Source organism: Anolis carolinensis, chromosome 2 (assembly GCF_035594765.1).
Source record: "Anolis carolinensis isolate JA03-04 chromosome 2, rAnoCar3.1.pri, whole genome shotgun sequence".
Taxonomy (NCBI): domain Eukaryota; kingdom Metazoa; phylum Chordata; class Lepidosauria; order Squamata; family Dactyloidae; genus Anolis; species Anolis carolinensis.
Window position 1 is genome coordinate 81,797,790 of NC_085842.1, and position 22,630 is coordinate 81,820,419.

Sequence of the window (22,630 nt, forward strand, 5' to 3'; positions counted from 1 at the left end):
ATGTGGAGAGTCAGCAGGATGAAGAGTTTATTCTGAAAGAATTTGCAAAAGTCCTGTAATTTACATTCTATAAGAACTTCTATAACTCACTTTTGAGCAGAGGGTTTTCTAAATGTTCAGTACTCTCCTATTTTTGATATAACCCACCCAACCCTGCATACAAATAGGTTAAATAAATGAGCAGATCTAGTTCCAATAGAAATCACAGAAACTCGTGGTAACCATTAAGTTAAAATCTCTGAATTTGATGGGTTTTCTCTTATCCCGACAACCATTTTCATCCATAAAGAAAGAAAACAGCAAAGTAGAGGTGCAACCTAGTTGAAGAAGAACACATCTCTCTGAGCTGCTTTCCTTGTTCCAGTCTTATTGAAATATTTGTGGCATTTTTGTTGGAAAGAGAAAGGTATTGATGCTCATTTGATTCCAATGTCTCATTCTCTGTGCAACTGTAGTGTCAAAAGGGAACTATTTATGTGTAATGTGAAGTAAATTCTTGGTTCAGACAATCTATCAAGATATTGTCCCCTCTTGCAAGGTGAACAGCTATTAGGGTAATACACTGTGGAATTCGTGGATTCTAGAAATTGACTGTGAGTTGGAAATGAGTTTTTGAATGACTGTCATTTTGTTTGCTTGGAGATAATATAGTGGTAGCATTGATTATGTCATCTGTTCCAAAGCTAGGCTCTCAATGCTCAAAGGGCTTTTACCACTGCAGGCAGTTCTAGTACACAGATGCTCAACTAGTGTCCCTGAACATTGTTGCAGTGTGTCACAGCTGCCAAAAAACACACAGGCCATCACCATAACAGTCAACTGAGGTAGATAAAATGATATTGCACTCATAATATGTAGAGGTTAGTCCACAGATCAAACTGCAACAAATGACAGTGGGAATTAAGGTCTTGTCTTGAGATTTCCTGAGGCTGAAATGAGCAAGAAATCATATTTGAAGGTTTTAGAAGTATAGATGAGAAAACCTCCCTTCTGCTGTAGTGATAGTCATCAAATTAAATAGACAAAAAATGACCTTATGTGTAGCTACCAAATGTCTGAAAAGCCAGGTGATTTGTCTTTTTATTAGAAAGGTCCTCCTAGCATTTCTCAGAATGCATGAAATATATGTGAAGGAATAGGGAAACATGTGGAAAGAAATTGCTTTGGTGGTGAAAGAAAGATATCTACAAAACTGTGGTGAAGCAAACATGGCAATATGAAATACTGTAATGAAGCTGCTCTGGTGTGGACTGGTCCATCAGGTCATGAAGAGTCGAAAGTGACTGAACAAATAAACAACAACAATGAAGCTGCTTAGCTAGAAGCTACCAAGGCCTCTCCCTAGCCATCACAATGCAAGAGGCCAGGCAAGTAAACAAAACAAAATGTTGAGGGACAGATAGGACCAGGATATTCCACCTAGTTCTAGTTCTTCAGATAAAATGAGCCAGCATGACCAGTAACAAGTTCTCTAGAATTTGTGTGACAGAGATACAAATAACCATTATACCCAAACAGTGAATGCAACTGAAAAACAAGTTTAGTGATTGATAATTTAGAATCGGTGATTTCTTAATGCGAACTTCTTCTGCATATCACTCCATCTGCGCATCAACGCCAGAGCTGGACCACATGTGAGATTTTTGCCCTAAGGTTTCCCCAATGTCTCAGGGGTTGCTCCTATTATTATTATTACAAAGGCTGGTGGGTGGGGTGCGTTGATTGTACTTTCCCTCCATAGCAGAAAGGGGTTGGATGGGATGGTCCCAGGGGTCTTCCACTGAAAAACTGCTAAGTTTATGTGGATCTACAACTTGCCCATGACTGATATATATACATTATACATTTTATATTATAATATATAATATAATATATGAACATTTATTGGGCCTGCATGAGAAAATTTTGCTTCAAAAAGGGATCCATGGATGAAAAAGTTTGTAACCCCTGGTTTAAGCTATGTAAGGCTATATAACTTTTGAATATAAAGATGTTTTGCTTTGCCTTCTGGGGTGTTTGAAAAATGACATATTAAGATTAAATTGATTATACACAGAACAGTGTAAGAAATTTTGTCATTTTACTGTTTGGGGACTCTGTTTATAATGCTGTGGGCATTACATGTTACATATGCCTGCTGGGCTACATATATTTTTATATGCTGCGATATGTTCACTTAAAATCCTGTACAGCTCTTTGCCTTAAATTATATATTGTGACTTTAGAAAATATCTTAAGGGAAACTGTTGGAGCCTCACTGGTCATCTTTAAATATTGTCCATAAAAGAGTTGAGATTAAACTATTGTGGGTCTGGCCCTGCCACAGGTCGATGGGACCCAGGGTCCTTATTGCCATCATGGCCATATGTTCACAGCTGTCCAATAGGAATTAAAAGGTTATTTTGTGTTTAGTAAGTCTGCCAAATAGGCCATGACAGCTCAAGGATGACAGTCAAACAGCTTAAGAAAGGACAACTGAAAATGCTCCATAGTGCATAATCACTGACTTTGTACAGTTCTTGCTTTGTTACAGGTGCTACTTATGCTTTTTAAATGTCAGTGTATGATTTTGCATAAAGAAGCTAAGAAATATTCCCTTTACACATAAATCCACTATTCTATAGGTATGATGAGAATAATGACATAGAAATTTCATGGGCAGCTAGGTTTAAATACCTGTTCCATAACAGTACAGGCAGTCCCTGAGTTACAAACATTGGACATACAAATTACTCATAGTTACAAGTGGAGGTGAGAACAGGAAATGAGAGAAATTTACCCCACAGAAGAAAAATTCACTCCTAAAAGAGTTATCATGTGGAAAAGGGGTCTCAACTGAATCTTTCTCACCAATCTTAATTTCCACAACAAGCCATTTTTTTCAAATTCCGCTTCTCACAGGGACAGAAAGTGAAGTGAGATATTCTGAACAAGGCCACAGACAGTAAAACAAACATCACAGGGGTGTTAACCCTTCCCTTTGCCATCCACAACACACACACACACACACACACGCGCACACACACGTGCGCACACACGTGTGTTACGCTTTAAAAGGGTTGTGAAAATTAACTCTTTATGGACAAGAATTTAATGTTCAATGAATGAAATCATTTACTTCTCCCTATCTGCAAATCAGTAACTTTGAAACAGGAATGGAAGAACCATCATCAGTGTCACCACTTAGAAAATCTTCAGCTTTATATTGTGGAAAACCTGCCAAGCTTTTGATAAGAATATTTGTGCTCTATGAACCCTTTCTCCCACAGTGATGCAGTGCCTTCCCTCAGGAACATGGATAGGAGATTGGCAAGAAAACATTCAATGGGAGGGAGGAATTCTAATCCCATGGGATACCCTAAATAAAGGATTATAAGTGCCCAATAGTTACTGGTGATGTTGTGCTAGATATAATGGCAATGAAGATGCCCAGTTTGAAATGGAATCACCAAGCAACAAATGAAATCTAATATGGGTTCTATGACAAATGAAAACACCAAAGCCTTGATCATTTAGAGAATGAAGAAGTTTTTTATTTTTATTGTTTGAATGGATGCTCCTTCTGAACCCAATAAAGACTTCCCATTAGACAGGTTGCATTGTGAGCCAGCATGGTGTAGCAGTTTGAGGTCTATACCAGGGGTCCCCAAACTAAGGCCCGGGGGCCGGATGCGGCCCTCCAAGGCCATTTACCTGGCCCCCGCCCTCAGTTTTAGACTTAGGCTCACCCAAAGTCTGAAATGACTTGAAGGCACAACAACAACAATCCTACTTGATTATCTCATTGGCCAGAAGCAGGCCCACCCTTCCCACTGAAATCCTGATAAGTTTACAGTATGTTGGTTAAAATTATTTTTATTTTTAAATATTGTATTGTTCTTTCCTTTACCAATATAGTAAATTAAATATTGTAAATGAATGATATGGCAATAATATAATATATTGTGTATACATAGAATATTGATAATAATATAATGTAATACAATATAATATAATATTTATTTATTTATTACAATATTTCTGCCCCACCCTTCTCACCTAACAAGGGACTCAGGGTGGCTAATAATAATAATAATACAATATAATAATATTGTATAATATAATAATATTAATTATATATTATATATTAAATGCAATATTACTAATAATATTATGGTATAATGGTATAGTACAATATAGTAATATATAATGCTAATATTGTGCTATGCTAATAATATAATATATTGTATGTACATACAACTTGTAAGCCACTCTGAGTCCCCTTTGGGGATGAGAGAGGGTGGGGTATAAATGTAGTAAATAAATAAATAAGTAATTGTTGCTGGGTTGTTTTTTTGCACTACAAATAAGACGTGCGGTGAGCATAGGAATCTGTTTGACTTTTTTTTTCAAATAATAATTCGGCCCCTCAACAATCTGAGGGACCATGAATCGGCCCTCTACTTAAAAAGTTTGAGGACCCCTGGTCTATACTGTGACTCTGTAAGACCAGGGTTCAAATCCTCAGTCAGCCATGGAAACCCTATGGGTCACTTTGGGCAACTCTCTCAACCTCAGAGCAAGGCAAAGCCAAATTTCCTCTGAACAAAACTTGCCAAGAAAACTCTGACATGTTTGCCTTAGGGTCTTGAAGGCACACATCAGCAACAACAATTGAGTCAATAAAGAAACAACTACGGCAAAACATGACTGGGCCATGTTATTTACCAATTGTTTGAAAGAATCCATAGATTATGGTGAGTATCCTGTGAGTCAAAATGGATGTTAAATGAAATAGTGATGTTACAGAGAAGTGTGAGTCACAGATATTATTGTAAAGGGAATTTGTGACTACTATGTCTGTGCTGGTTCTAGAATCTTGATAGTGAGTAAATTCTGCTGGGAAAACATGAACAGAGGGCTCTCAAGCTTATTGTTGACTAGATATTGCAGGGAATGGTACAGAAGGTGTGAAAGAGTCACTTTGGCTCCATAACTGGGACTAAAGACATTTGTGCCTTAGACTTTAAACTGAGAAATTGGATTAGAGGTATGCTCAGTATCAGAGCCATGTGGAATTATGAAGGAGTTAGGGCCATAACATACACATCAGCAGGTCTCTGTATTTTTGAAGTTGGTTGAGTCAAGATCAAGGGTATTTCATGTATCTACCTAGATAAAGAAATAGTCATAGAAATCTAGTATGGCAATTTTTCTACACACATTGTGGCAACAAGTAGCCTCTACATCCCCATTCATGAGGTGAATAATTATAATATTCATTCTTCCTGTACAGAAACCAAGCAAGTGGGCATCAGTCCCAAGAGGAATGTCAGCTCTGATAAAACAGTAGAACCCCGGTAGTCCGAGTTAAACGGGCAGACCTCAGCTCGGTCAACCCGGATCACTCGGATTACCAGGCTTCCTCTCAGTTTGGCGGCGGTTTGGATCCAGAGGAGCTGCAAGCTCCTCTGAATCCAGGCTGCGTCCGAACAGAGGGGATGCCTCTCCGTTGGAACGCAGCTTGAATCCGGAGGAGCTGCAAGCTCCTCTGAATCCAGGCTTTGTCCGAATGGAGGGGATGCCTTTCCGTTGGGACGCAGCTTGGATCCGGAGGAGCTGCAAGCTCCTCTGAATCCAGGCTGCGTCCAAACGGAGGGGATGCCTCTCCGTTGGGATGCAGGCTGGATCCGGAGGAGCTTGCAGTCAACCCGGATCACTCGGATTACCAGGCTTCCTCTCAGTTCGGCGGCGGTTTGGATCTAGAGGAGCTGGGACACAGCTTGAATCCGGAGGAGCTGCAAGCTCCTCTGAATCCAGGCTGCGTCCGAACGGAGGCGATGCCTCTCCGTTGGGACACAGCTTGGATCCGGAGGAGCTGCAAGCTCCTCTGAATCCAGGCTGCGTCCGAACAGAGGGGAAGCCTCCATGGCCGTGGTTTGGATCCAGGGGAGCTTGCCGCTTCTCTGGGGCCAAGCACCCGCTGAATGGAGAGGAAACATCTCCCTTCGGTGGGCGTTTGGGCCAGCCATTGAGCGGGTGAAGGGGGAGGGCCGCAAAAGCCCTCCCCGTTCACCCCCCCGTGCCTCGGCTCCTTCATCATGCTGGGGCCGGCAGCACCAGCGCTCGGCATGGCGAAGGAGCCAGCCGTGCGTGTTGCTAGGTAGATAGCAAGCTACCTAGCCACACGCAGGGGGCGCTCACCCCTTGGGAGGTGCCCCCTGCGTGTTGCTAGGTAGCTTGCTATCTACCTAGCAACATGCAGGGGGCACCTCCCAAGGGGCGAGCACCACGTACGTGTTACTAGGTAGCTTACTATCTACCTAGCAACACGCACGCCAGCGAGCAGGTGAACAGGGAGGGCCTTTGCGGCCCTCCCCGTTCACCCGCTTGGATTGCACAGAGGATCAAACGAGCGGGGCTCGGACGAGCGGGGTTTTACTGTACAAACAAATAGGGCCATGGTAGTTCTCTCTAAGGAGGCTCTCCTGATCATACAAAGGAACCGTTAAAGGAGGTAATTTAAAATACCTTTCAAAAATCTCCCTAAGTAGTATCAATAACAAGGGCCAGCTGGGAACACATACTATTGTTTCCCCTAGTATTGTAACAAATGGCAACATGAAGCTATCAAAACACATCTCACCTTGTGTTACATTCAAGGTATAACTGGCAGAAGGATGATCCTATATATTTTAAATTGTCTTGGCATCACAACAACCACAACTGTGTTGAAGAAATAGTGATGAAATTAAGATATGGATCACTTGAGGAGAAGTGGACCGCCCCTGAAGAAGATGAGGTTATCACCATAAGAAATAACAGTCATTTCTGGGGATATTAAGTATATGTCAACACTACTTATATAAAATGGAGCCCTAAGTGACAAATTTGGTATCTGTTTTCAATGCATTGCGTGAGAACCTTTAGAAAAGGAATCAGATAAGACCTTGCCAGGCCGTAAGGAAGAAAAATGGGAGAAAAGACCTTTTCAAGATTCCTACTTGAAACATTAAAAAGAACAAAACTATAATTGTTGAAGATCTGCTAGTCCATAGGCCATACAGATTTCATTGCAACTGAAATTATGTGACTGTCACTGGCTCCTAGAAAGAGTGAATTCCAATGTGAGAGGGCTGAAATTTTGTCATTTTAGTAGATCAACTTCCATAACCTAAGTTTCCTACAAACCAACTAACATTTACACTGTTCTGGGTTGTTGTAGAAGCAATGAAAATATCTTTAGAGGTAACAGCAGGAATACTTCCTTTTGACATGATAAATTCAACCACTTTAAAATCTGCATTAAAAATAAAAGCCAATTAAAATCTCAAGTTTGACAAGTTGTTCATAGCTACAATGATTTTTACATTTGCCTAGAACATCTGAAGTTAGCAAGAACCTGGAGGCACCCAGATCCTGAAAGAGGCTGAATTGCCTAAGGATTCCTGAATCATAAGAAATATGCACTACAATGGATGCAAAATAGTTATAGCATCTTCTTGCAGCTATGATCATCTTACATTTCAATCTATTTTATTTCAGTTTTGACATCCCTATTGAAATAATTGAGGGGCTTCATCATTTTTGTAATTTATATGCATCCTTTGAAAAAGAAAATAGAACTGAGAAAATTAGACATTTTAATAATGCACTGACGTCAGGTGAGCATGAGGAAATTGCACAATATTGGCTTTTCTGCAGCAATTCACCTGTTTCACAAGTTTTCCCTATACACACACTCAGGCAATCATAATGTTTGCATAGCGCCTTGGTCCAATAGCGAGACTTATAGCCTTCAGTCAGATGAAATGAAATGAATGATAGTTTGTCCAACTACAAAATAACATGCTGAAAATAAAAGTTATGTGACTGAAAAAGTACATAAAAGAAGAAAAAGCTCAGTTGCTATATCAATGATATATTATCCTAAAGCATTGAGGCTGAGAGGGTAGTTATGGCAGGAACTGTCAGATTGTAATAGGACCATAACACTACTTCTTGAATGATGGGATCTGATAAAGGAGGTAGTAATGGGAACAGCTTAACAACCATACCAACTGATTCAGCCTTCCCAGTGAGATGGAAGCAAGAATACAGAAAGAACACATAGTGCATTTTTGCATGTTTGTCCACACATATCTTAGTGTGTTATGAATGTATAAGGTTACCATCTTAAAACAATCATGAAATGTTTCCCATACAATACAACAAAAGCCACATATTTATCATTAGAGTATGATATTTTTGAGAATGTATGGACATTTGTTATTGATATAAATAGCATATTTTGATCAGACAGATTAAAATATGCTTACCAACGTCGTTGCTACAAGATAATGAGGTTAGAGTTCAAATATTTCTAGACAGATGGCGAACAAACATCCTGACCCCCTTTCTGAGTGACCCCTTTCTGACTAGATTACTACCAATAATGCTCTAGTCATTCTTACAGAAACTGGGTCAGATTAGGTTTTACAAAGCATTTCAATAATCATTCAAATGATTCATTAAAACATAGATTCAAACTGTTGGGTGTATCACAGCTGCAGGAGATCTAAGTATCTCTAGCAGGGCACCACACATTTAGTTTCTGCCTGCTGAAAGAAAAGGAGCTACAGAAGTTGGCATTTGCTGCCTCCTGTTTAAGCAGCAGAGAGGGAGTTCAGGGGAATGCAAATGACTAGAGCTAAAGGAAAAGACGATTCTCCTGACTATTTGACAGTAAGTCTAAAATGGCAGTGAGACTAAACTGCATGGCTCTCTTGCTATACTCCAAGTCAAATAGCACAGTCAGCTTTTCATGCTTTGTGGCTCTCTTTTTCTTTACTTGACTATATTAAAGAACTGAATTGAAAACAACTGAAATGAAGGGAGTTGTACAGCAGTCTTTGGATCCATAAATTTAACTGTAGCCCAACTCATAACTTTTGTCACTCCATCAAGTAAAGTAGACTCAGTAAGAATTCCAATATGAGGGAGGAGGAATCACAATAGGATCTCAGGGAACTGCAGAGGTCTACAATTCTCTTGGTTAGAGTGGAACAGAAAAAAAACTTATTATCAGAGTCAGACAGCTGTGCTACCAAGTGAATGCAGGAATGGGACAAAGTAATCCTTAAAAAACAGAGACCAGCTTTTACTCCCCTTCATTCCTTTGCAAACTGAATCAATCAATTGTGTGGGAGGTTGACTGTCTCTGGTAAAATAGTATTTACAGGTCTATTTTATGCTTGTTTAATCAGTAGCAATTTCCACTAAATTCAATAGAACTAACTCCCAGTTCCAGTATGCTCAGAATTATTAGTTCTGTACTCTAATGTATAATTGTATACTGTATCGGGCTTTCTTTGTATACTAGCAGAAACCCACAGCTTACAACTGTTAGAAATCATCCAACCATCCACGTCCAACTTTTCACTCCCACTTAAACTTTTCTCTCCCTCCTCTTCAACTTCTATTTGATCTTGCTTCTCAGTGTTTTTTTTTCCTTCCCATATCTTGTAACCAGTTGGGTTTCAGTCACCAGGCAGATGGGTTTGGGAGTCTTTGTTAGAATCATTGCCAGGTGTTAAAAGCTATCAAATGCAGAGAAATAGTCAATTTGTATTAGTAACCTTGTTTAAAATTTACATTATTAGCTTGGCAGTTTGAAACTAGGAAAAAGTATGAAGACTAGGAACAGACTCCAGAAGTAAATTTTCTGACATTAACTTGCTTGCAGGAAAAACATGACATGACCAAATAGAAATTTTAAAAATGACAGAAACAATACATTGATGAACTATATAAACTGGATGAAAATATAACAGATTAATTCAAGAAAGAAGCACTCGAAGACAAACTCACAATTTTAGGAAGTAAAGTGGAAACCACACTCAGAGCACTTGGGAGAAATAAATCAATAGGAACAGATGGCATACCAATGGAGCTGCTTAAGTCTACAGAAACAGAATCTATTCCAGTTCTAACTAAAATATGTCAACGAATATAGAAAACAAAACAAAACAAAGCAATGGTCCACAGATTGGAAATGCTTAACATATATTCCAGTCCCCCCAAAAGAGAACATTAGGGATTCCAGTAAACACAGGACCACTGCATTGATTTGTCAAGCAAGAAAAATTCTACAACAAAGACTTGTATTATGGAGTAAGAAATGTTACCTATCCAGGAAAGGAAGAGGAACTAAGGATAATACTGCAATCATTATCATGAAATATCTATGGATTCATCTTTAAAAAATTGGTGTACCACAACATTTAATTATTCTAATGTATAGTCTGCATCCTGGAATGGAGAATACCATTAGGACAAAAACATGGAGAAATAGAGCAATTTCCAATTGGCAAAGAGGACAGGCTAGGCTGCATTGAATGTATCATTTGCAAAGGAAGGATAAAACTGGGTAGGAAAAGGCATCAAAATTGAAGGAAGGAATATCAACAATCTAAAATAACACCATATTACTAGCAAAAAATAGTCATAGAACAATTACTGAAAAAGGTAAAGAAAATGCAAATACAGGTTTATAATTGAACTGATGATTTACATAACTAGTGTAGACAATGATGGTGTTAAAATAATTTAAGATTTCCCATACCTTGGCTTAGTCATTAAACAGAATGGAGGCTGCAATCAAGAAATCAGTAGATAACTAGTAATTGGAAGGGAAGCAAGGAAGAAATGAGACAAGATCTTGAAGTGTCAAGATATAGCATTGAATATTAAAGTTAGGATTGTCCATGCCATCGCATTTCCAATTTCTATGTATGGTTGTGAAGAAAACCGATAGGAAGAAAATCAACTTATTTGAAAAGTGATCCTGGAGAAGAGTTCTATGGATAGTGTGGACTACTAGAAAAACAAATGGGTGCTACAGCTCTTTCTTTGGAGGCTTTTAAATAAAGGATGGATGGCCATCTGTCAGGGAGACATTGTGCTTTTCCTGCATGGCAAGGAGTTGGACTAGATAGCCCATGCGGTCTTGCCAAATCCATGATTTTGTGATTCCAACCTAAATTCTCCATAGAAGCCAAGTTGATTAAACTGAGACTGTCATAGTTTGGCCATATCATGAGAAGACATAACTCAATAGAAATGATAATGATGCTTAACAATGTAGAAGGCAGTAGAAAAGAGGAAGATCACATTCCAGATGGGTAAATTCAATCAAGTAAGACTCACTTCTGAATCTGCAACAACACACTTCTGAATCTGCAAGGCCATTAGTGATAGAATTTCTTAGAGGTGTCTCATTCATAAGGTTGTCATAAGTTAAACATGATTTGACAGCAATTAAGAAGAAGAAGACCAATGATCTGCTTATACTGTTCTCATAGTTATAGGGAATGGAAGACATTGGGCACACCTGCATAATTTCATCTTCCTTATTTACTTCTGCACTACCTAGCCCTTGGGAGTCCACATTCCAATGGCATCACAATGAACAGGTAAATTAGTAAAATGAGCTTAACGGCCCAAATTCACAATTGACTGTGAGGAAATGCTGGACCCTATCACCTGAAATGGTATTTGTTGAATCTATTACACCTATAAAGAGTATGCTATAAGTGTAACATATGTTAATATGTAGTACCAAACTAACTCTCAGGGAGATCTGGAACTGCAGCCAATTCCAGAACAATTCCACTGTTGAGTTCTGCATATGAGGAAAGATGGGAAAATAAATAAGACAGGCCCCGTGCCTATTTAATCTTTACGTTTTTTTACTCTTTTCACTCTAACAAGTTACAATGATCTCCTTCCATATGAGGGGAAGTCCTATAAGGAACTACCCTCTGAAGAAATGAATACCCATTTCTTCTGGTTAGAAATAATCAGTGAAGTTTTCTGCTTAGTATGGGAAAATGATAGTGCAGGTTGCAACTAAATTAATTAATACACCTCTATGATCTCATTAGTATCCTATCCTTACCTGGCAAGTTTCTACATTTTATGATCTTGGAGCTATAAGGGGATAGATGCACAAAAGGACACATTTTTTATTATTAAACCTGCATACATGCATACACATTTTTATATCAAATCCTGACATGTTCACCGTGGTTAGCACTATGTTAGGTGAATGGGGAAGGAGTGCAGTGGGGAGTTCAATGTTTTTTAAAAGCACTGTACTGTACTAAAACAAAAAGACACATCTCCCAAACATCATACTTACCTTCACATTTTTCCAGGATCTGGACAGTTTCTCCTAGTTCTAGAACCAAGCCTTGTTGCACAGGACCTCGGAAGCTGCATATAACTAGAAACGAATAATATAATATTAGAAGTTGAATTGTTTAAAGGTATATTATTCTCATAACAATTGTATAAAAAGAGTGTATGTTCTCCAATTTAATATTCTTTTACATCAAAAAATTAGTTGCATGTAGCATTCTACCTTTGTTCTAATCTCTGCACGAAGGAGAAGCAACAGCAACAGTAGCAACAGCTTGATTACTAATTTAAGACCAAAAACCATTCAAAGATATTGTGAGGAATTCAACTATCTTCCATTCATGTAAGAAACCACATGATCCCTCTAACCAAATTAAGCAGATAGAAAACCTGAGAATCAGGCCTTTAAAATTTGTCAATAAAATGCATTAGATAACTGAATAAATAATGATTCTTCAGATAAAATCTAGTACATGCCATAGGTTATTTGCTTTAAATACATGATTCTGATAGTGTCCTTATAAATCCAGACTTGCACGTTTCAAACTGTGGCCTATATCCAACAATGTAGTTCCACTAACACAAGATCTATTGTTTTAGCTAATATGCATTCACAGAGTTACCGTACAGGCAAATCCAGTGGAATTACTCATGATAGAACTGGATGAGCAAGAGATGCGATGCTTTCCTCTATACTACCAGTTATACAACAGAGAAATCCAGTGCAATTAGATTAACAGAATTTTTGCTCATTGTGTTTTCATTCTTAATGCTTTTTATTAAACTATATTAAAATAGAAAAGTTGATAACTGGTCTCTTGTTTCACATTATTCTATACAAAGACTACTAGAAAACTCTAATTAATGGATGCTTATATCCTGTACAGGCAATATCCCAAACTTTGGCTCAGAAAAGGGTCATTTTCTTGCCCTCGCTTTTTTACTTTTAGATTCCTGTTAGTGCAGATAAAAGGTTGTATATCAGCAACTGTGGCTGTTTGAGTGGTCATCTGTGGAGTCACATGTATAGATCACCCTGATCCTACACAGAGATCATTAGAAACTTCCAAGAGTTGTGTTTTAATGATAATTTTAGCATCTATGTTAAGTTTTCCTTCTTTTCCTTCAGATCCAACTCACTGGAGGAGAAAATTTGGTTAAGATAAGGCAGAGGGAGATGGGCAGGCTATGTGAAGACATAAATGGCAGCTTATGGAAACACTGTTACAAATAAGATCTACTCTGAGCACTGCATTTTCATTTGATCCACATGCTCCCTTCATACAGCATTTTCACTTGATCCACATGACAATTTGAATGTCAAAATTAAAGCCCTTTTTCACAATAAAATGTCCAAGCCATATGTTGCTAATGGTTCAAAAGAGTGACCCAAAAGTTAGGACAGAATCAATGAGATTCCATGATGAAGCCGGGCCACTATTTGGTGGAAATGGAAATACCCCTTCAAAACAAACATGCATCCAAAGGTTTTATGTTTGTCAAAGCACTGCTAAGTATGCCTTTAGGGTACACTTTATCCTAGGGACAGATTGTTCCAGTGAAGGTAAGAACTGGCAAACCAAAGATCAAGTGCTAACATGAAATACTGTTGGCTACTGAAGGTAAGATAGAAAGCAAACCCACTATCACCAGTATGAATGCTTGCTGGATGTTTTCCTGGCTAAATATGTAGGCCAGAAGAAATGCAACAGGGCTACATTAATCAGATCAATCATTCAAAGGAATCTGGATACAGTAGCTGCTGCCCTCCATCATAATTTTATGAAATACTATATAAACTGATGCCAGTGGTAACAAGGCAGATGCTTACTGGGTCACAGCAAAAGGTCAGACTGCCAGCTTGGCTAAAATATTTTGTCAAACCTTCATCACAATGGAGAAATTTTGAGATTTTTTTGTACCAGATGAAAAAAGATTCCCTCCTTGCAACCTTGATCCAAGCAGCTCTGCCTGACTCTTCGATAAACCCAAATCTCTGACCTGATCATACAGCTCTGTCTGAGATATTAAATGAGGATGACTAGATGTTGATGGCACAAAGTCAGGATCAGCATCAGCATCAGCTTCCATCTGCATCTGATTGCCATTATCGCCTACCTTCTCATCCTCTAGTGTCTATGCCTCTGGCATGCCCGAGCAAGTTTCTACATGATCAGAAATGTATTTTTGTGATATTTTAACAGACTGAGTCTCTGTTACATGTTACATAATGTTGGTTATGGCTGTCAAAAATATGAGCAATCTAAAAAATCATGCAAGTTACTGTCGAACAAGGAAATGTTTCAAAATTTCACAATAACTGTAAAACAAAAATGGCAGTTTCTCAAAAACCCTATGTGATGTGATAATTTTGAAGTTATTTAGGTTATCAGCATCAATAAATCTATTTGGTACACATAAAATTGTAAAGGAAACAAAATACCTGTTTTCCAGTGTAATAGTTACATATTAAAATGATCTCATCATATCTTCTATTCATATAATATCTTCCTATGAGGAACCATTTATAAGATACCTAAAGCCCACAGCAAGGAAAATAATGATAGCTTTATTCAACCATAAAAAATAGTCCTGTGCTCCAAGGCAAAGACTCCAATCAGCTGCATTAGAATCCTTTAACAGATGCAACCATCCAAAAGATCAAACCATGCATGATTGCATGTGCTCCAATACAATCATGCACATCACTACTAAACATCACAATTTTATTACATTCACTAACTTCCCTTTTAAGAGAAATTCTACAAATGTTTCATTTTTATTGCACAAATCCATGATACAAAACTCTTACTATAGATCAAATTTTCCTTGACTTCTTTTCTCCGAGAATCATACTGAATTTAAAATCCCACCACTCAATTATTTTAAATACTCAAGTAGATATATCACATCTAAAAAAAAAAAATTCTTGTAACGAAATAACCCCCCCCACACACATAGTAAGGATGCTCCCTGCACAAAAATGAATTCAAAACTAGAACTTAATTAGAAAGACTATATAGTATGTCTGCATATACATCTAAAGATCAACTAGCTGCACATACTGTAAGATTTGGTTCTTGCTTCTCTATCTCACCTAGGGTGCATCTACAATGAAGATTGAATGCAGATTGACACCCCTTTAACTGCCATGGCTCAATGCTATAGAATCATAAAGCTGCAGTTTGATGAGGCACCAGCACTCTTTGCCAGGGACATTACATTAGAGGCAGTACTGGAACAGCAGAAAACCTGGGAGCCATTGACAGGTTTCCCCTGTCAATAAAAAGAGGCACTCCACTAATTAGTGTAATGCAAAGCTGCAACAGGAGAGACACAATGTCATCTGATAAGTTCCAGCCAAACATGCTATTATCCATCTGTAATTGCAATTTACCAGTCTTGTGTGATAAAGTCCTAGGGCTCTAGAGATCCTCCACTCAGGCTTGGAAACAAACTGGGTGACTTTAGACAAGTCACACTTTCTCAAGAACAGAGCAATGCAAGGGCAAACCCCTTCTGAAAAAAATCTCTCCTAAGAAAACCCTGTAAAAGAATTGCCATGAGTCAGAAACAATTTGAAGCCACACAACCATAAGAATGTTCATGTTGCTAACACTTCACTGCACAGAAACCTTAAAGGTTCCTTATCACAGGACTCCAGGCATTTACCAGCATGACACTCCATTGTAAGTGAATCTCAAGAGAGTCTATTCAGTTGAATATAGAAAATAATCAATCTTGCTAAAAATTCATTGCTGTAATTATGTCTCCTACCCATCAACTCAATGTGCTTCATACGAAATTGTGTTGCTATAACATTATGTTACATCAAAGGATACAAGCACTGTTTTCTACAAAGGGAGACATTCCTTTTGCATTCAAGTAAGCTGTCTGCTGACCAAGGCCACACAGTTCATGCCTAACACTAACAGTGTCACACAGACATTCATGAGCATATACTAACAGCTTGGGCACATATGGTCTCAAACACTGCAACACTCTCCCCTTAGACAAAAAGTCAATCTTCTGGCTAAACCTTGCAGAATGTAATATCATGGTCAACCAAGAATCTAACTTTGTACAAAATGGCTTCTACTACTTAGAAATATAGTGATATCCGTGCTCATTTTTTTGCAGATACAGGTATATCTTAGTGAACAAAGTAGATGTGTTTCTGGGCATACTTTGGTATCTGCCTGAGAAATTTATATGTGACCCCAGGTATACAGGTATATAAAAAAGGAATACAAATCAAACATTTACTGATAATTAATCAGCATATGCAGGGATTGTTAAGCAGGCCGATTTTTCTTTTGTGGAGTAGAGCTGAAGCATTTTCTGCAGAGTCTACTGTAAACACTATAGGTTGTTGCTAAGAGAGCACTGTACATGTGTGGCATTCAGAAACCCTTTTACTGTTGCCAGTTTTGGGGTGACTACCACCATTAAGTTAAGGGTCAGAACCCAGTCCAAAGCTTCTTAACCCATGGAGTGCAACTCATTTATCCCCTAACTCAGTGGTTCTCAACCTGGTGTCCCCAGATGTTTTTGGCCTACAACTCCCAGAAATCCCAGCCAGTTTACCAGTTGTAGGACTTCTGGGAGTTGAAGGCCAAAAATATCTGGGGACCCCAGGTTGAGAACCACTGCCCCAACTGAATCTGAGGGTCATGAAAAATTTGTATAGCTTACCACCTAGTGATTGTTTTAGACATTTTCATGAACTTGTTAGCAATTACATGCCACAAATACTGGAGCTGTACTTCATAAAAAAGGAGAATCAGCCTTGCAAATGTTAATTTTGATTAATGGCTGTCTTTTCACTTTCAGAAATACTTCTCTTCAAATTTTGATTCTAAAAATCTAAGTTGGGTTCATAAACCATATTTAGTTGGAATCAAAAGTCAGTTATCTGCCATTAAAAGTTCAAGAAGAATTTGCCTGTAACCTCTGAGGAGAGGGCTGGGTTAATACAACTTATTTGTTTTGGGGAAGTGGAAAGAGTATAGATTGCATCCATGAATGTGGACAGACCATGATGGGAAAAAGAGGGAGGTGAGTATGGGTCCATTTCAGGCACATGGACCATTCTTCAACCTCTTAAAGTTGGAGGTATGGGCCTCCAAAACACCCCATTGTGGTTCCCCACTTCAGGAGAAAAAAAGGAGAACCAACAGAATATATCCTGCCATTTGAGGCTGCAAACCAAGCATACCAGCATGGTATGAAAAAAGTTGTAGATGCTCTACATCCCAAAGTATCAAATATTTAGATTTAATTCCTTATGTACAAATAAACGATCCCATTAACATATAAATTTGCTTTCATATTTAATAATTAAATGTATATGTCTAACAAAATGTTTTAAAATATATTTCTTTATGACTGATTACAATTAATTGTTTTATTTGTATTCCTTTTTATATAGCTATATACCTGAGGTTGTATAAAATTTCTGTTTTAGTCAAGTGTTTTATATTTAATGAACCTAATTTGATTTTACTGAATACTGCTGTCTTTCTTCTTGTTAATGCACAGCTATGTTGGCCATGCAGCAAAATGAAACAAAATACAAAACCCACAAGCAGTGATACACGTTAATTGCTTTTGAAGGCATGTTAATTGTTTTCATTTTATATTATATGCTTTGAAATTAGTCCAAAAAGTTATCGCTGTTTGTCAATTTTGGAGCTTGTGTTTTGCTTCAACACCTGTCCCTGAATATCTTTTCCTGGATTTCAAAATACAAAAAATTACTTGCAATGGAGAGGGAACCAAGGACCTCCAACAACAGTAAAACTCTTCCACTTGAATACAATCTGGAAAATTTTGCGTATCCAGTGCTTAATTGTTCTCCAGATGTAACAGGACAAAAATGCCAAGAGGTGACATAATAGCCATGTTTAAATATTTGAAAGGATGTCATATAAAAGAAGGAACAAGCTTGTTTTCTGTTACTCTAGAAGCTATGAATACATCTACACCGTAGAATTAATGCAGCTTGACACCACTTTACCTATTATGGCTAAATGCAATGGAATCGTGGGAGTTGTAGTTTCACCAGATATTTAAGCTTCTTTGATAAATAGTGTGCTGTTGCCTCCCAAAACTACAGCTCCCATGATTTCATAGCACTGAGTCAAGACTATTATAGTGGTGTCAAACTGCATTTATATTTATAGGGTAGCTGCACCTTAGGATACAGAGCAATGGATTCAAATTAAATAAAAAGAGATTCCAAATAAATATTAGGAAGAACATCCTGATGGTAAATGCTATTTGACAGTTGAATGTACTGCCTTGGAGTGTGATAGAGTTCCTTCCTTCGAAAGTTTCTTAACTAGAGGCTGGGTTGCTTTGATTGCATATTCCTTCATAGCAGGGACTGACTGGATTGTTCTTGTGGTCTCTTCCAATTCTTACGGTTCCTAATCTACATAGATCATAACCCCAGTAGTATTACACCAATATTCTTACAAATGACACATTTTGCAGTCTGTTCCTGAAATTCCTTCAAGGTTCACTTTAAAGTGAAATTCCTCTAATTTATCATTTGATATACATCTCAAATAGAAATCATTTAAACAGTATTTCACATGAAATATTATATGTAATGATTTATATCAGCAGAATAATTTTACAATCCATTCATACAAGAAAGCACCCAACTACTCATGAGTCAGTGCAATTTAGTAGAAGCATGGTGTTTAGAAAAGATTGCAATGAACATGTCAAGAAAAGTACTGAGAGCACTTCCAGACAGCACTAAATCACCAGTTTTAAACTGAGGCAAAAAATTCCAGCACTTCAGAAGAGGTCCACATACAGACCTATTAGTCCTGGGATTTCTGCCTCTGTTGTGCAGACTTGTTGCTTTGTTTCGAGATTTAGAGGCTCCCAAGATGGCTGCCACAGGACTTCTGCCGGAAACTTCGGCAGCTTTTTTAAAAAAAGCTCGGGATGTGGATATACGGCTATGCGGATATACTGATATGTGGATCTCTGCAAAAGTTCCATTCTTCGTCCTGGCCAGAAAAACTGTGCCCTCCAGACGTTTCATGAAGTATCTGCCACACAAATGAACCTAATGGGTAGGACCACTTCTGCCCAAGTCAGCACTGCACAATGAAATAGGAGCACACACTTTCAAGCCAGGAACAGAACTTTGTCATTATTGGAACCTGGCTGCCTGGCCATCTGTCCAGACAGCTTTGATTGTGTACTTGTGGGATGGAACAATGGGGTGCTGTTCCTGGGTTATACATGGCTGTTTCTATTAGCCACCTGTATGACCTTGACTCCCAGTATTTACATTCCTCTCCAGCACATCCATGTCCCAACAGCCAGTAGTAAGTTTTTGCCATTTACTAAACTGTACCCATGTTGTCAGCATACACCCAATGAGGAACTATCATGTATAACCCGGCAATGTTATCCTGTTGTTCCCTGGCACAAGTACACCATGGAACCTGCCTGCCATATAACAAGGTCTGACTAATTACAGTAATGATGATATTCTGTTCCTGGTTTGAAAGTGTTTGTTCCTGTTTCATTGTGTACTATATGAAAGTACTTATTGCATCCTAGGAACTTCATTTTTCTGCCACAAACTTCATTAAACAAGTGAAGGACGGAGTTCCTTTTCCAAGGGCAAAGTTTTTGCCTTCTACTCAAGTGCCACATTCATTTTAGGAACTGATCAATCAGGAACAAACAACTAAAACCCAGGAAGAAAGCCAGATAAAAAAATTCGTGATTTCCAATTGCAGGGACATACAGACATGCGAAGATCCGGATATTCAACCAAAAACTGTGAGATTCCCGCACCTGGAAATTTCGTGGTTTTTGCCTTTTGTAGCGATTGCTTCCGGGTTTACAAGGAATGCCGTCTAGCCACCCTCCTGATTGCTGTGGGAGCTCCTGGGATAAAGGTACTGTCTGGATGGGCCCTGAGAGAATAAATGCATTTGGCACACAGAGCTTACCAAGTGACTATTCTAAGAATACTCAAGGAGCATCCCCTATTATATAGCTTCTGGAGTACTCAGATATTCTTCTCAATCACTGCACAAACCCAAAGCACTAAGGCTATAAATTCTGCTGCCAGCTGAAGTTATTTAGTGGCTATGATTGCTGTTTGTGAGTAATGTTTGCCAAGAGAATTCATTGTTGATGCAGATCAAAAATGTACCAACACACATCATTATACTTCAACCTCTTACAAAAATCAAACTGTATAGACATAAATTGCGTAAGTACCTTTTTCATTGAAAACACTTCCTTGAAATACTTTTTTTAAAGTGTAGCACTTTACTCACTAAAGCAATTCAGAAGTAGAACTAGTGCTAGTAGTTTTACAACAGATATGTTTTGCCTTTCTAGTAAATGTTGCCAGAGCTTTGTAAAGCAAAATGGTGATCATATAAACAATAAGAACGCAAGTACAATTTCAGCAAGTAGCAACAAAATAGAATGGTACACAAACAGAACAGACTATTCAGAATAAGAAGAAGAAAAGATATTCCACATGCAAAACAAAGCTATGTCGAGACACAGTGCAAAACCACCTAGAGAGTTTTTCTAGTTCCTGGCAAAATACAGCCACATGAATTTCATCTAAAAGGCTCTCTTCTTATGCTCACTTACTAAATAGCATGAGACAGCTCTGAGAGAAATAAAGAATGTGAGCAGGATAGAGATATAACCTGTCCAGTAAAAGATCTCAAACAGCGACAGGATTGTCCCATAGGGAACAACAACAGAGAAGGTGAGGAATACTCCAATCTACTTGCATATGCAATGGAAAATACATACAGGTTAGCAAATTTTCCTGTTCATGCCAATCTCATATCAAGAATAATAGTGGAATTCCACCTGCATCTTACTTTTCCAATTGGAAGATGGGATGCACATGAGAAAATGGCACCAGGAGAAGGGATAGAAGTTCATGGACTGGAAAAGGCATCTGCCCAGTCCCTCATGGTCCCAATTCAGAACCCCTGTGGCACAATATGGTCTGTGGGCCAGAAGGTCCTCTCTCTTCTTTTAAAGATCTCTACACAGGTCTGCCTTCTAACACAAAAGCCTACGAGCTGAATCTGGCCCACGATGCCATTTTATGTGGCCCTCCAGACATTGGACTACAACTCCTGTATTCAACATTGTTAGGCATCATGACTAGAGCTGATGGGAGGTGTGATACAATAACATCTGAAAGGCTTCAGTTTGTTCTACTTAATTGGGATAGTGGGGTTTGAATTTAGATATAAAGATTGTGGATATGGTGTCCAACTTTAAAATGTCCTTTAACTTTTCTCCAAATTCAGAGCTACAAATGCTGTTGGGTTGCATTCCCATTATCCACAATCCATGTGGCAGATGTTCAAAAGTGATGGGATTTATTGTTCAGTAACATCTGGGAACCCAAATGGTAAAAGTTTAAAAGCACTGACTCCACTCTTTAAAAATATTTAGTTGGCCCTCTGTATCCATGGATTCTTTGTCCATAGCCCTTAGAAGCTAGCCATAAGGAATGATGTGGCCCTCAATGAAAATGAGTTTGGCACCCCGATGTAACAAGATGTCCACTTCTATTCCCACTGCATGTACATTTGCACCACTCCAGCAATCGACCAGACTTCTATAATCACTGACTATTATTAGTCCTGACTGGATTGTTCTTACATTTTCCTTAGTTCCTTGTTATGCATATCTGGAACCATTCACACAAGGACCAATTCTCTGATGGAATATTCTCATCTATCCTAAGCACATTGCCTGAACATTAGTTCTAGCATCTTTTCAATTGACTGCCTCTTTCCAAGTAGCTAACCAAATTTGCAGATAGCTGCAGAGGATATCTTACAATCATACGAGATCTAAGGTCAATCAGATAAATACAAATAGCTTTATTTATCATCATTCCTTTACTGGATTAACTATTTACAAGCCCAGCTGGAAAATGTTAAGTATTGCCAAGCATACAGCTCATACATTACATCTCCTATCCCCATTTCAAAGCGTTAATCCCTTTTGTAAGACTTGAGTCCACTCCTGTTTTGTTAAATGTAATGTCACCCATAGCTCTAATCAAGCAATAAGCAAATCCCAATTTTCAGACAATTTCTCTCAGTTATGTACAGCAGTACACTAAACTACATAGGAACATAACTTTTCAATAAATGATGCAAATAGCTTCAAAATACTTCTCCAAACTAAAAGAGCCAAACGAAGTGCAAAGTGATGCACACCACCATACAGTATTCTCAGCTATATAATAATGGTGGTGTGTTCCAGCTGTTAAAATTCAATAAACTTTTTTTTAGATTGCTATAAAAAGTTTACTGAACACAACTATAACACTGAAAAAAGCAAGATTAGAGACTATTAGCAAAGGAACTGAAAATAAAAAGTAATATTAAAAGGCTAAAGGTTTCCCCTGATGTTAAGTCTAGTTGTGTCCGACTCT

At 38.3% G+C, this 22,630-nt stretch overlaps 1 protein-coding gene across 11 annotated transcripts in view; it reads right to left on the bottom strand.

The window, feature by feature from the left end:
• dock3 (dedicator of cytokinesis 3) overlaps positions 1 to 22,630 on the bottom strand; it is a 241,236-nt gene that overhangs the window by 198,014 nt on the left and 20,592 nt on the right. For all 11 annotated transcript variants that reach the window (XM_062970075.1, XM_062970074.1, XM_062970073.1 and 8 more), the window contains exon 2: positions 12,161 to 12,244. In XM_062970075.1, the coding sequence (XP_062826145.1) occupies positions 12,161 to 12,244 (84 nt within the window). The remainder of the gene's footprint in view (positions 1 to 12,160; positions 12,245 to 22,630) is intronic.